Genomic DNA, 12,251 nt, shown 5'->3' with positions numbered 1-12,251 from the left:
CTTACACAATATTTGATTAAAGAGTTAATATATACATTTATTAAAGAGTTATTACACATAATTAAATGTAAATGAGCAGTCATGGGCTTGTTATTTGTACTCCAAATAACAATACGACCAAACAGCTGATTATTAAAGAAGGGGTGTGTGTGTGTGTGTGTGTGTGTAAAATTGTTTAACAAACTGAAAACTATGCACAGAACTTATAGAGGGTACTCACATTCACAAGGTAAAGTATTAAATGGGATTTCCTAAACTAGGATGAAGATAAGATTTTCTAGATGTGTTATACAATTCTGCTGATTTTCTAAGGATTGATATCATGGAGAAGGAAGAAGAATAAGTAAAGAAATCAGATGCATGCCCATTAGTACTTTAAAAGTCTTCTTTTTAAAAGTTATTACCACTGTCCTGAAATTCTTCTTTTTGTACGTTCCTCCCCTACCTGCAGTCTTTGTAATTTATTTCAAATTTTATGAACCAAGAACAATTTTCCTGAAACCACTCCAGAGATTTAGATATACACAGACCTTATATTAATACATCACATACACATTTATGCACTCCATTTTGTGACCAATGCATTTTGTTCCTTAATATTTTTTCAAAGAACTTAGTAAAAGGAAACCAAGTGGAATACAAACCTGGAGGAATTTGTATAGTGTGTCCTAGAACGAATGCTTGAGATTGATAGGAAAGGACACCTGGTAAGACCGTTGACATATATCTGAGTCATGTCTTCGATAAGGGAGTTTCCCTTAAACCTCTGAGACACTAATGACATTTGGCAGCCTCAAAACAGACCTATGATCCATATCTGTGTCATTACACTGCCCAGAGTATTAACAGGAAGACCCTAAATCCATGTTACCATCCTGTTTTAAAATCAAAAATTGAATTCTTAACCTTCTTATTCTTTGCATAACTTTGCTGTCTAGATGAAGAAGAGATAAATTTCTTAATATTGTTATTTCATTGTAATTTAAATATTGCTATTAAATAGTTTCAACAAATGCTCTGGAGAAAGTGCAGCATAAGTTATAGTTGGGAGTCATAGATTCTATCCTTGGTTTCCTATGTGACTTTGAACAATAATTTATTCCCTTGCTTCACTTGTTTTACTCTGAGATCAATATTTTGTTTTGGCTTCATTAGTCTTTGTTTAACTAAATAAGATAGGTTGATTATCTTACTCAAGGATTATTTAAACAAGTGTGTAATGCCTTGCACTATTTACTCTTATTGTTATAAATACTGTATTATTAAGTGCTAACTTCTCCCTGAGTAGAAATTCATTAGTAAAACCAATGAACTGACATACAAAAAAAAAAAAAAATACATTTTAACTATAGAAAATTAGGGTTTAATTTTAAATTCACAATCAAAAAAAAAAAACACACTATCATCTATCTCATTCACCTTTTATCCTAGAGGTGGGGGTAATCTAACACAAAATAGTGGATCAATATGTAATATTCCAAAATAAATGTTTAGAGCAATAGATTCAGAGATATTCTACTTGAATTCAATGCAAACATAGCTATGCCTAATGAAACAGAGATGCAGTATTTGGGCTGGAAGAGATAATATTACCCCCCTTTTTCCCTCGTAAAATCAAATCATACATGGAAAAGATTGATTGTCAAGTAAATGTAACATTTATTTCATGACATTATGAGAAGTTTGAATCTGGCTTCTACTACGTATGGGTATGTGCATGGGATGACTGTGGAAAATTGGATTAATGTTGAGCAATATACTAAAAATAGGATGTCATTACACTACATGCTTCCATTCTTATTACTTTAACATGTAGAGGGAAGCAATACTTTAATAGTAAATGTTTAATATTGTTCTGTAAAATAAAAACACAATAATGCTACCCACCTCCCAATCCTGGTCTCAGGCGATTGTCATAACCATCTAGGAGTCGGTCCAAAATCCTAGTGAAGACAGTGGTGTTGTCTTTAAGTTCATCTTGTAATGAGGGTTGTCCATAGCTGAAAAAAAAAGTAAAGGGAGGCAATATCTAAATTATACATTTCTACTAAAACCTTTTTCCAGATAAAACCTTCCACAATTTTCCAACTTCCTTTCTATTGAATCTTAATTTGAAAATTTCTTCTGGTAAAGTAAAAAAAAAGTCATAGTTTAATTCTTACCATTTTCTCATATTTGTTCTCATAGATGATATGCTCTTTATTCTAATATTTCTAACTATGGAAGGAAAATTACAGGAAATGAGTTGTCTCTTTACATTTATAATTCTCAGCGTGTATACAATGTTGTAATGAATGTTTTCTCTGGGCAAGCAAGAACATTAATGTACTTTAGTAAAAAACCTAAATCTGGGAAACTTCTTCCCAAATTAAAAAAAAAATGTATTTCTGAGCTACCAAAATACTTAATAGCTTTGTTTTCATTTAATTTAACACGTAGCATAATCCTAAGATTTCACCTACCAACAACCATCCCTTTATCCACTTCATATATATCTATGTTTTGTGTTTTTGATGTTCTTTCTGGTATTTAGATGAGAAAAATAGATAAAACTTGTTTCTGAGGATAATTACATGTTCACATCAGTGTGTAATTTCCATTCTTCTTAAGGTTTATGAACCAATTTTTATAATTTGTCTATTCAAACCTCTAATTAATTGAATTTTGTCATTTCTGGTCTTAGAAGTAAAAGATACCTTGGAAAAAATATGGTCCAGTATTCTTAATTTATGGTTTTACTAAACTAATGTAGGATTAGCGTTTTAAGAAAACACAGCCATTTGTAGAGTTTGAACTAGAATCCAGCTTTCTTTAACTTTTAGTCTAAAACTTTATTTTCATTCTTCTATATCAGAGTAATTGTTCCTATTTAAGTCTTTCTATGTGAAGGTCTAGTTTTTATCCCTTACCAATCATTACTAGTCTTTGAATTTTGACCACATAATGACTGCAGTTCACATATTATGTATTTATTACATCAATCACATTATTATCTATGCTCCTTAAATCATATTTATGTAATGATTAGAATGACAGCTCCAAAATCCTTTGAGAGAAGAGTCTTCTATCTTAGGAGGGATCACACTTACTGATATATTTCAATGATAGCTCTGACCTTGAGCAAAAAAAAGAAAAAAAAAAAAAAGAATATAGAGTGTAAACTAAAAAACTGACACAAAAGTGTCACTTTCATACTTTCAATTTAATATGCTTTTGGCATCTCTCTTGTGTGTTTATATTACTGATCAATCTAAGAAAGATAATAGCATTTGAAACCAGGGTTCACTGATTTGACAGAAGCAAGAAATATAATCAAAGTATCAATTCAAAAACAAACACTATTGTTTGGGTAATAATGTTATACTGGCAAAATGCAAAACTTTTCTGATAAAATTTTAATTTAATAGCTATTATAACTAAAAGTTATTCATGATATGAAATATATGAAATGTACCTCTATGAAACAGTTCTCCATTCTCCTAAATTCAACATTAATACTGTGCAGATTGAGGGTTTACTCTCCTTTGGCAGAATTAAAGATCTTACTAGTTTTTGAAATCAAATTTTCAGCGAGCGCTGTGTCTTCCAGGATGTCTTGCTAGCAGATGATAGCAGCAAAGCAAAAATAGTTTTCTGAATACAATTATTTATAAAAACACCTTGTCACAAAACCTACTGCCATGCATGCATCTTTCAAGGATACTGGAAGGTCATCTTGATAAAGATGGAAAAGAAATGCTAACACACTTTGAGTTGTGAAGAGAGCCTGACCAAGTAGTCTAAGGAAGAATCACTAAAATAAGAAGGGCGAAAAAGATGAGGTGGGGTGACATGACAGAGCAAACTAGATTGTTGATATGATTCCCAAAATATGGGGTGATCTACTACCTTTACCTGCATTCTCTTTGTTTTCATAGCTTATGTCAAATTCAGGAAATGCTTTTTTTCCCCCTGGTTTTATTTATAAATGTTGTACTCACCAATTGTTTGCGTTGGAATACAAATGCCAAAAGAGACTTTTCCCTCCCTCCCAGAGAACCAGTTCTGCTCTGCCAATTGGAATGATAATCTTTCTTTTATGTGCTTTTCTTAATCAGGTTATGCTTCATCTTTAATTCTAATTTACTATGTAATTGTCAGACAATGACCCTAGGATAAAGATCAAGATTATTTATTTGCTATTAAACACTCATGCCAATGTAATGTTTCCTAAACTGAATATATAATTTGTAGAGAAATGTCAGTTACAGTACGTGATTTTGATTCCATATGAACCACTATATAATAAAACATTGTGCACTAACTCCATCTACAGGTCATTACAATAGCAACACTTCATATAATTTTTCAAGAGCGGTGAAGAACATTTAACTCCTCAGATTAAGAGTATCTGGCAGTCATTATTTACCATACACAATAACAAACAATAAAAATAGACAACTTCTCAATTTAAAAAATCCTCCTTAGTCCTTATCTTTCCAGACTATTCCATCTCTCTGCCTTAACTCATAAGGGTTCACTTTTCATTACATTATGGAGAATCTTAGATTTTTGTAATATGTCTAAGACTTTCTTTGGGGCTACAGGAGTGGACTACACAAAAAAATATAAAAGCAGATAAAGGAGAATCTGAAATATTTGGTTATTTATATCTTTGCTAGTATAATATGTCTATACATTTGATGGGATCATTAGCAAATATTTTGAATATGGTTAATCATATTATTACATTTTTTCTCATAACTTGTCTCCACAGTAGTTAAACTTAAATAGAGAAGTTCAGTTTTATCTAACGTTCTTAAATATGTGTCTAGTATATTCTACTTCTATTGGTTATATAAATAACAGTTTCAAAACATAATGCACATGCATTTATAAAAACTTATGACTTTCAAATTACAAATATTATTCTAACCTTTCCACTTCTACATAGTTAGAAGTTACTCTATGATCTTTGCAACTGGTTAGAAATTTTCTTGTTGGAAAGTCAACTCACATAGTATGCTGACATTAATTGGGGTAACTTTTTCTGTAAATTAGGAAACCACATGTTTTGTTCAGTTACAACTGAGCAGTGAAAAGTTCAATTTAAGAATTAAATGTTGAATTAATATGTTCCTTAACAAAAGCGTGTTAAGTGTATTCTAACCAACATGCAAATAAGTTGATTATTTTTTCATATTGTTCTTCTTTATGAGCTGGAATTTTATTGCAGTTAAGTTTTTTGAATTCCCTTAGTCATGAATTCATCCAAGGACAATTTTCTTCCCCCTGAAAGAATAAATGAAAAGTTACAGAAATTCTCATGCAGATTTAAAATAAAGGTCCCCACCTTCTTCCAGTCAATGTGCTCAGAAGGAGGGTCCAGCCCCAAATGTAGTCAGAGAGACCCGGACTTTTCTTCATTGCGGGCTTGTGCAGCTGAAAAGTAGAACAAGTAGAGATCAGTGTCTCTTGCAAGAAACATCAGGTTATAACCACTAGGGCTGACTGAGGCAGTTCAGATAAACGCTTTGAAGTCAGGAAATGACCTCACTGGGATATGACACCTCACTGGAAGCAATGGAAACCTGGACCATCCATTCTCCACTTTCACTTCCATTTCTCCATTCAGAAATATCAGTGTCTAAATTTCTCCTGTAAAAGAATACAAGTTGAAATTCTCTCAGGTGACAATATTGCTCAACATAAAAACTGTGAGTTGTTCTTTCTCTAGGTTTTATATTTACAATATAGTTTGAATTACTCTCTTCTTGTTATCATCTGAAAAATTTGACCTTTCTGATTTGAGTTCCCACAACTGAACTGTGCACTGAAAATTTTCAGCTGGTGTCTACAACAGGGAGAGCATGTTTGGAGGCTGTTGAGGGGGTAGGTTAATATGCTTTGATGACTGAATTCATCTTTGGATTCTGGATGCACCTTGATTTCAGAAGCAACTGCTATTTATCTTTTTTTTTTAAAAATAAAATCATAGGAAACACTCAGTTGAATGCCGAAATCATGCTTGTAATTCTCTGCCTGTGATTGCCTTGTTAAATATGCTCGCTAATGCTTCTGTGAGGCTAAAGGACACACTTTATAGTCAAGCCATGTGCTGATCTCTCACACACAAACCACACTCACATAAATGCACACAAGCATGCCCACACATGTCTTTTAAGCCCTCTCAGTTCTGCCAGGTTGCTGCTAGAAAATGTTTTATCTCAAACAGATGGAAGCTGGAGTGCTTTGCTTTGCATGAAAAAGGGAATCTTTTTTCCCTCTTAGGTAAAGTGCAATCAATCACCCTCTGTTGAATTTAGACTTGGTAGTGGGATGTTGGAGGAATGGAGGAGCATGGAAAGCTTAGAGAATTTTTAAAATTATAATCTATTTGTGTAATTACTTCTTAAAAATCAGAGCACTACCTGGTGAAAGAGCAGACATGGTAACACTATTTGAATGTGCTATAACTGATTCCAGTCATAATATGAGAAATGTTCAAGGTAAAATTTGTTAGCACTTCCCTGAATCTGTACTCCTTAGTTGGGTCAGTGATTAATGGATTGCAAGTCTTTTAAAGCATATTTTTCATTAGGCACTCTATAGTTTAATGTGGTATGCCTTTAAATACATCTACACAAATGCTTTCCGCACTCTCCAGGATCATTTATATCAGTAAAAACCATTCCAAACAGGCATGTAAGCAATGAAACATAAAGTGTTTAGAGTGAAATGGTCTAGACCTAGAGGTAAGAACTGTGAGCTTCATAGTTTTTCCCTAATTTAGTGACTGCTTTTGACGTAGATGAGTTGAATACGACAAGAAATATTGGGTAAATATCCTTATGTTAAAATATTGCACCTAAATTGCATAATTATAATTCACCCTTTTATTAACCTTCAACATCCGTTATGAAGGAAAGACAACTTCTCGTACCGTTTTAATATTTGTTGGTCTTTATAAAAAAGGGTAATTCCCAAAGGGGTAAATGAAACAAAACAAAACCCCAAAGCAAGATACCATAGCTTTTTGTCCTCCTCTGACATTTTAAAAAGAGAAAAACAAGCCTATCATGGCACTTGAGTTGTTGAGTAAGAAAGTTTCTTGCAAATGCAAACCTAATAGTTTAAAAGAAACGCTAAGCTGTCTCCTTACCCCTTTCCACCTTCAACCTCGCCCCATCAAACACACACTCCGAACACCCATATCTGTGCCACCCACAGCAAATGATAACTTGAATTTTTCGTGTTCGGAATGAGAGAGACCCCTACACCAGACGGCATTACAGCAGCGTCCACTGGAAAGGAGAAAAGAAGCATTTTTGCAGCCAGAAAGAGAGAGTGCCTTCCCTACGATGGAACATTGAGATAGGTTTTCTATCCCAGCGTCTTAACTTTAGACCATGCACCCAACGCCCCTCCCCACCTCACCCCAGCTCCCTCTTGCAAAAAACAAAAAAACAAAAAAAGACCAAAACAACATGTCACCACCCACCCCGCGGAATACATTCAAATCTGCCTAAGAAAGAGGGAAAGAAGAGAGACGGAGAAAATAATAATAGTAATAATAATAATGCTCCTAGATCGCTGCGGTTTTCACCCTGAAAGAAAAACATTCGTTCTTTCTACCTGCTGTGGGATCAGGCTCTTGTCCTGTTCCCTCCTTCTCTTTTTTTCTATTGCATTCCTGTCCCTCCAGCAAGGAAAAGGCACGTTCAAAGCTTGTGTGTGGCGGTCCGATGCCGCACTTACCTCGGGCCCCCTCTGGGCAGAGGATCGCTCAAGACCCGAGAAAAGTCTGCGAGAGAAAATCGTGGAGAGCTGGGAGCCAGCGCGAGTCCGCGAGTCCCGGCGCGCCGGCAGCGCAGGGGCGTCCTCGCTCTGCCGCTCGCTCACTCGCTCTGAGCGGTCAGAGCCATCATGGACTCTGCGTGCTCCTTTGCTGAAGATTTCACACCCAAATTTGCTTCCCAGTATCCAATCTGCAGCTATACAACAAAAGATTTTTCTTTACCAAGACAGTAGTAATACGTCCCAGGGCAAACCGGATGTGAAATAGGCGGTGACTTCATGCCAGAGAGATTTTATTTTAGAAAGGAAGGTGGTACCAGCCTCTGGATCTGGAGACCAATCCGCCCATTTTTTATAGGCAGCACAATTTAACTTGCACCGCTCTGGCCCTAATCCCCTTCTCTCTAGCTGCAGACTCAAATCCTTCTACAATCTGCTGCAAGCTTTCCTTTTTTGGGGGGGGGGAGTAGACATGGGGGAGGGAAGAGTAGAAAAGCGTTAGAGACATAGGGACGATACTCAGAATCTTTTCACGCTTTCAATTGATGAACCCTCTATTTTAAGGCGTGCCTATTAAAAATACAACTGATGAGTGTAACTATTCCACCTTTGATCAAATATTTAACCACTGCACGCATATGAACGGGCGCAAGCTATGAAACAGGGAGATGCAGGGTTCCACATGTGGAAAGCGCACTCTCCTGTCGCCTGTCTCCCTCACACGCACTCCCACACACGTCTGAGTCCCTGCGTCTTGCAGAGTCACGAATGATGAGGGCTGGTAGGGAAGAGTTCTGGCCGGTGGCGAATTGGCCACCGGGTTGAGAGAGTCTTCGGCACTTTCACAGGTTGTGAGCGCTCTCCACCGGCCCTCAGTCTGCAGTTTAGAGGACAGCAAGAACGCGCTCCGGAACCGGGTTTTTCATCTTTGGAGGCAACTGGTTGTTTGTTTATGTCATGATGCAGAAAACACGGCCTCCTTTAAATATGACTTCTGCTGGGTTCCTAGGACGAGGAGGGTTTAACTTTAAATAAATCACCCAGATCATTTCTAGGTTTGAGAGTCATATCTGCATTTCCGGAATCATTCCCTTGCCTATAACTCCATCATCCTCAGGATTAGGAAAATGAGAGAGGGGGACGAGAGATTAACAGAAAGCCGTTTAGAAGTCAGGTCAAAACCCGCTTCTACTTTTTTTCCCCTCTTTCCTCTTCTGTTACCCTCCCTGGTGGCTCTTCACCCACGAATAATTATACACTGAGGGAAGGAGGGTGTGTTTCAACATCAGTCTAACTAAATTTCCAAGGAATCAGGGACGACTGTAGTTCTCTCCTCAGATTTTGTGAATGGGTGTTTGTAGCAGAGAGGAGATGGGTACTGTGTTCCTGCGAGCGCTTACTGAAATGACCTGAGGCTCTGGGAATTGTCCCTTTAGCACTTTCCCCTGGACTACGTAGCAGGTGCTGAAAAGAAAAGATGGGGTGCCTCTGTGCAGTGCTTCTGGTGAATAAGGGCTGAACTGTGGTGAGCTCCCTAGTCATTTTCCGTGGATTTCTACCAGAGGAGACATTTCAGATAGGGTCAGATCTTGGCTAAGGGAAGAAAACAATCTAAATGGCCAGTCCATACCACTCATGCGTTTTTGATTCTACAAGTGTTCGTTGACTTTGTGCTGCAATGAAGTCAGCTTACATGAATAAAACTTAAGACAGGTGAATGAAATAATAAGGAATATATAATTGAAGATCACATTTAGAATTGGGCTTGTTTCTTCTGAGTTTTGAAAGGGAAGTGTCATTGGGAAATTATTTTAGAAATAAATCTTCAAGGAAGGGAGATTTGAAGATCATTTTATAATATCCTTGGTTAGTCGCCTACTCTATTCAGACACAACAAATGTAATGTATTGTTTTAAAATAAATTTATTTATTTGTTTGTTTTTATATTTGGCTGTGTTGGGTCTTTGTTGCTGGGCATGGGCTTTCTCTAGTTGAGGCGAGCGGGGGGCTACTCTTCGTTGCCCTGCACGGGCTTCTCATTGTCCTGGCTTCTCTTGTTGTGGAGCAGGGCTCTAGGCACACGGGCTTCAGTAGCTGTGGTTCGTGGGCTCAGTAGTTGTGGCTTGCAAGCTCTAGAGCGCAGGCTCAGTAGTTGTGGCACCCGGGCTTAGTTGCTCCGGGGCATGTGGAATCTTTCCGGACCAGGGCTTGAACCCATGTCCCCTGCACTGGCAGGCAGATTCCCAACCACTGCACCACCAGGGAAGCCCATGTAATATAGTCTTAACGATAGCCATTGAAGGAACATCAGAGCTTCCTTATGTGACATTACCCAATTTTTATTTATTTATGTGCTTATCCATTAATTTACTTATTTATTGAGCAGTTCTGAGAATAAAGCTCACATTGGTAAGGTTTTGAAACCCTGAGTTAATTAGAAAACATTATTTTCTTACCTGGCAATATAAAATGCAATTCCATAGTTTTGTTTTGATTCAACAAAGACTAATAGTCCTAAAAGTGACCTTTTAGACTTTTTTTTCCTCCTGACTAAATTCTCACAGCTCATTTGACTTCCCTTTACAAATTGAGAATGACTTTATATCCTATACCTAATGACATACAACTAAATCACTCTACTGATTGTTTTTTCGAGCACAATCGCTGAAACTTTATCATTTGAACAATAATCTCTGAAAACAATGCCAGTCACATCTTACTTGAGACTAAAAGTGTTATGTGACTATCCAACAGGATACAATTGCACAGCATTTCCATACATTTTAAAACAAATGAATATTTATAAATAGTTATGGGTTTATCTTAAAACTATGGTACAAATATGGAAATGGAAATTCCATATTCTGATTCTTTATTTAAGATACAATATTCACAAGGTAGTTTTTGCTAGATGATGTATATATAATTTGTTTTGGGACATGTATGTTTTTAATAAATAAATTTAATAAATAAATTGTGGGTGTTTAAAATATTGTAATTTGACTATTCCAAAAACAGCAATTGCAAATCTAAATTATGAGTATGCTTATTATTTTCCATCTAAGGTATCATTAACATATGCACATAACACTAGGGAATAAACCATAAGAAATTAATGGCAAGGAAATCACTTTTTTATATTTTCTTATTAAATTGACTCTTTTATATAATTGTTGAAATTCTTGATAAATCTCTTCAAAGTAAGTGTGCATCTGATTGAATTAAGTTTTTGAAATCACAATAACCATGATGTTTAATATTCTTAAAATATTTACTGAGTGCCAAGTAATGTGCTAACAATTTGCATAAATCATTCCATTTAATTCTCAAAACAAGTCTGTGATAATCTTATATCCCTCTTTTACAAATCACTCAATAATTTGTGGATTAGAGAGAGCGAGAGATTTGGTCAAGGTGACACAGCAAGTGAGTGTTTATGCTAGAATGCAAACTCGGATCTTCTGACTTCAAAGCTTATTCTCTTAACCATGTTTCTACCTTACTTTATTTCCTTACTATGTGGTTGTGAGCTCATGTTAAGATCTGTTTTATTCTTCTTATATCTATGTTCGACTATCTTAATAGCAGTCACATAAAACCTACCTCTGAGTTTTTAAAAAAGGTATTTATTCATGATGAGATTCTTCCATTTGATGATCTAGTGCATCCAACTGTAACAGGGTGTCAGGCTGACTTTAGTATTTTGGAATTTCCTGCTGTTTTCCTTCAGTCTCATGAGGCCAGTTTTGAAGGCCCTTTGAACAGTCACTAGTTTTGGGCAGAAGGGATTTGAGGTCAAACCTAGGACCAGGGATCCTGGGGAGGCCTCATAGCTCTATTTCCAGTGTTGCAGACTGGTACATTTTGCTTTTTCTGTCAATTTTAAATGGCAGGAAGCCCTGACCTAATTGAAGAAGTGTACTGATTCTTTTCAACAGAAATGTTTTTACTTTATCCAACTAAATGTGAACCAAATGAGAAAAAAATAGCAAGCATGTTCTCATTAATTCAGTGTGGCTTTTTAACATTTACAAAATAATTTGAGATGAGGGAGAAGAGATAAGTAAAATGATAAAATACCAAATAAGCTTCTGCTGAAATCTAGGATAAAGTGGTCTTTTTAAATGTGTTTGCATGGCTCAGATATATATGCTGAAAATATATTTTAATGCTAACATTTTAATGGTTATCAATCTGTAACAAGAAATGTACACGTGGCAGTTAAATATGATTTCACCCCAATTTATGTGTATATATATATATATATATATGTATATATATATATTTGGATATTTATATGGAATATTTTCACCCACTAAGCTAGCTCCCCTTTTTCTAATTTCCCTGTATATAATACAGACCATCTTGTTAATGAACTATACATGTGTCCAGAGGGCTAGCCCTTCTCTTATAATTGATGTTGAACTAATAGTTCAGTTCATAAAAAGAAAAGAACTGCGATAAGTAATAGAGTA

The 12,251-nt window shown here is 35.8% G+C and overlaps 1 protein-coding gene across 2 annotated transcripts in view; it reads right to left on the bottom strand.

Annotated features, from left to right (window-relative positions):
- GABRA1 (gamma-aminobutyric acid type A receptor subunit alpha1) overlaps positions 1 to 12,001 on the bottom strand; it is a 63,414-nt gene extending 51,413 nt beyond the window's left edge. The window contains exons 1-4 of one of the 2 annotated variants that reach the window (XM_082378772.1): positions 8,384 to 12,001; positions 7,615 to 7,973; positions 5,333 to 5,421; positions 1,888 to 2,000 (exon numbers count right to left, since the gene is read on the bottom strand). In XM_082378772.1, the coding sequence (XP_082234898.1) occupies positions 1,888 to 2,000; positions 5,333 to 5,421; positions 7,615 to 7,973; positions 8,384 to 8,414 (592 nt within the window). In that variant the 5' untranslated portion in view covers positions 8,415 to 12,001. The remainder of the gene's footprint in view (positions 1 to 1,887; positions 2,001 to 5,332; positions 5,422 to 7,614; positions 7,974 to 8,383) is intronic. The other variant, XM_082378773.1, reaches the window with a different exon arrangement.
- Between the last annotated feature and the right edge of the window lie 250 nt (positions 12,002 to 12,251).

Source organism: Balaenoptera borealis (assembly GCF_965194805.1).
Source record: "Balaenoptera borealis genome assembly, chromosome: 2".
In the NCBI taxonomy this organism is placed as follows: Eukaryota; Metazoa; Chordata; class Mammalia; order Artiodactyla; family Balaenopteridae; genus Balaenoptera; species Balaenoptera borealis.
This window is presented reverse-complemented; position numbering and strand designations above follow the sequence as displayed.